The sequence below is a fragment of the Alligator sinensis genome, unplaced genomic scaffold (genome assembly GCF_000455745.1).
Source record: "Alligator sinensis unplaced genomic scaffold, ASM45574v1 scaffold1170_2, whole genome shotgun sequence".
Classification (NCBI taxonomy): Eukaryota; Metazoa; Chordata; order Crocodylia; family Alligatoridae; genus Alligator; species Alligator sinensis.
The window spans coordinates 66,901-69,391 of record NW_005843180.1 but is presented as its reverse complement, the minus strand read 5'-3'; the positions used below and the strand labels follow the sequence as shown (position 1 = coordinate 69,391).

The window sequence follows — 2,491 nt, the reverse complement described above, 5'->3', positions numbered from 1 at the left end:
CCCCAGCACCCCAGAGGCCCCCACAGCTGCCCCCGCCAACACCAGCTTCCCTTCCAGAACGCGCCCAATGGCACCACCATCATCAACGTCCTGGCCGAGGACAAGGACAGCGGCCCTGCCTCCCGCGTGTCCTACCAGATCGTGGAGGTGAGTGCCCACGAGAGGGGACGTTCCCTGCTGATGGGAACCTGCCTTGAGGGCATCCACCTGCAGGGCAGCAGCAGGGCACAGGCAGCTGCTCCCACCCCCTGGATGGAGGCATGGGGCTGGGCCAGGCCACCCAGGCTCGCACGGCAAGACCCCACATTGTCCCTATGCTGTGCCCAAGCCAGGCATGATGGGGCAGCTTTCCCCCTGCCAGCCGCACATGCCAGGTCCCCCCACCCCTTGTGCACTGGTAGGATGGATGGATGCTGGGGGGTGCTGGCGCGGCAGGGAAGGGGACTGAGGTGGATGCAGGGGCAGGGCTCGGGGCGGGGGTGGGTCCCAGGCTTGCCCTGTCCTGGGATGTGGGGTCAGCTCTGCCCCGCTCCCCGGCTGCAGCCCCAGGGCTCTGTGCAGACGGGCATATGCGCTGTGCCCCCAGGTGACCCCGAACAATGCCAAGAACGACGACCTCTTCCGGGTGCTGGGGAACGGGACCATCCTGCTCAACGGGTTGCTGAACTACATACAGCAGAGCACCTACTACCTCATCCGGATCAACGCCACGGTGCGGCCGGGGCCGGGGGGCATGGGGCTCAGGGCGGGGCTGGGAGCCGGCCCGCGCGGCTCTGACGGGCAGGCGTCTCTGGCAGGACGGCGGGGGCCAGCTGAACGGGAAGCTGGTGTACCAGACTACCAGCACCTCGGTGTCCGTCAACGTCCTCGACCAGCCTGACCTGGACCCCCAGTTCCTGAACGAGCCCTATGTGGGGTCGGTGCCCGAGAACTGCCCGCTGGTATGTGGCACCCGTGCTCTGCTTCGCCCGCTGCCCGGGCCCTGTGTGGAGGGAGAGGGGGCCTGGCCCCATGCCCTGTACAGACCCAGGCCCTGAGAGCTGGGACCACCGCCCCGGGGCAGCCTGCGGGACCGAGGGGTGCCAGTGGATGGGGGTGTATAGGGTGGGGACCCGGCCTCACCCTGCACCTCGTTCCAGGGCACCTCGGTGTTGACAGTTTCTGCCATGGACCGGGACACGGGCGTGAACAACGTCATCCTCTACAGCCTCACCAGTGAGCAGGGGGCCACGCTGCCCCTACACCCGGCCAGGGGGGCACAGTGCTGCTGGGGTCTGGGCATTGCCCTGGGGTGCACGTGGGGGAGAGGGAGCTGCCTGGGGGCGTGAGCTTGCAGCCAGCCAGTGCTGCGCTGCCGCCTGCCTTCTCACCAGGGACGAGGACCCCAAGCCAGGACCCTGGAGGCCAGGCTTCTCCCCTCCCTTGCTGGCCACAGCCTCCTGCCCCTCATCTCTCGGCCCCTCACCCTAGATATCAGCCTGCCCTTTGCCATCAACGACACCACGGGCACCATCACAGTGACGGGCACCCTGGACCGCGAGAGCCTGCCCAGCGACGAGTTGCTGCTGGAAGTGCTGGTAAGTAGGGGGAGCCCATGGCAGCCCCCCCAGGCTCCTGCCCCTGACCCTGACCAGCCTGTGCCACCCATGCCCAGGCACGTGAGAGGAACCTGGACATCCACAACCGGACGGCGCAAGCCCGGGCCGCGGTGACCGTGCGTGTGACCGACGTCAACGACAACCGGCCCCAGTTCTACCGCTGCGTCCTGCCCCACTGTGACTTCACCGGGCCCCCCCAGCACCGCTTCGAGGGGCACATTGCCGAGCACGCCTCCGCCCGCCTGCCCGTCGCCAACCTCAGCATCGTGGCCCGTGATCCCGACAAGGTGACGCTGGCTTGGTGGTACTTCCGTCAGAGCAGGGAGGCCGTGGGAGAGACGCCAGGGAAGGGGGGGCCTCGCCTCCATCACTGGAGGTGTCGAGGAGGGGGGGATGGTCTGGGCGCAGCGAAGCCTGCGCTCTGCTGTGGGGTGTCCCAGGCTTCTGGCTCTGCTGGCCACCTCCACCCATCTGCTCCACGTGTTGGCGGGGTTTAATCCTGCAACACAGGCGCTGGATGCTGGCTGCAGCCCAGACTGGGGCTGGGGCTGGGGCTGGGCTGGGCCAGTGCTGAAGGGCTCAGCCCCGCAGGGTCCTGGCTGGAGGGTCTTGCCCCTGCGCTCAGGCTCAGCCTGACGCTGCACTGGGACAGGAAGGGATTTTCTCCCCTGCTCAGACTGGTCTGCACTGGGGGGTTTTGCCTGGGCCTGGGCTCTCTGCAGCGTCCATGACCCGCTTTGCAGCAGCAGGACACTGGCAGCTGCAGCCCGCCTGCTTTCCTGGGGGCAGGGGCGGGGGTGAGGCCTGTGCCGGGTCAGGGCTGATGGTGTTTTACGTGGGGTTTAGAGGATGGTTTGGACGGGGCTGGGGCTGCCTCCCGCAGCGGCCCCTCC

At 68.2% G+C, this 2,491-nt stretch overlaps 1 protein-coding gene across 1 annotated transcript in view; it reads left to right on the top strand.

Moving 5' to 3' along the window:
• CDHR2 (cadherin related family member 2) overlaps nt 1-2,491 on the top strand; it is an 11,451-nt gene that overhangs the window by 2,098 nt on the left and 6,862 nt on the right. The window contains exons 7-12 of the mRNA XM_025194269.1: nt 58-147; nt 587-712; nt 798-941; nt 1,140-1,215; nt 1,471-1,577; nt 1,655-1,885. Of these exons, the coding sequence (XP_025050054.1) occupies nt 58-147; nt 587-712; nt 798-941; nt 1,140-1,215; nt 1,471-1,577; nt 1,655-1,885 (774 nt within the window). The remainder of the gene's footprint in view (nt 1-57; nt 148-586; nt 713-797; nt 942-1,139; nt 1,216-1,470; nt 1,578-1,654; nt 1,886-2,491) is intronic.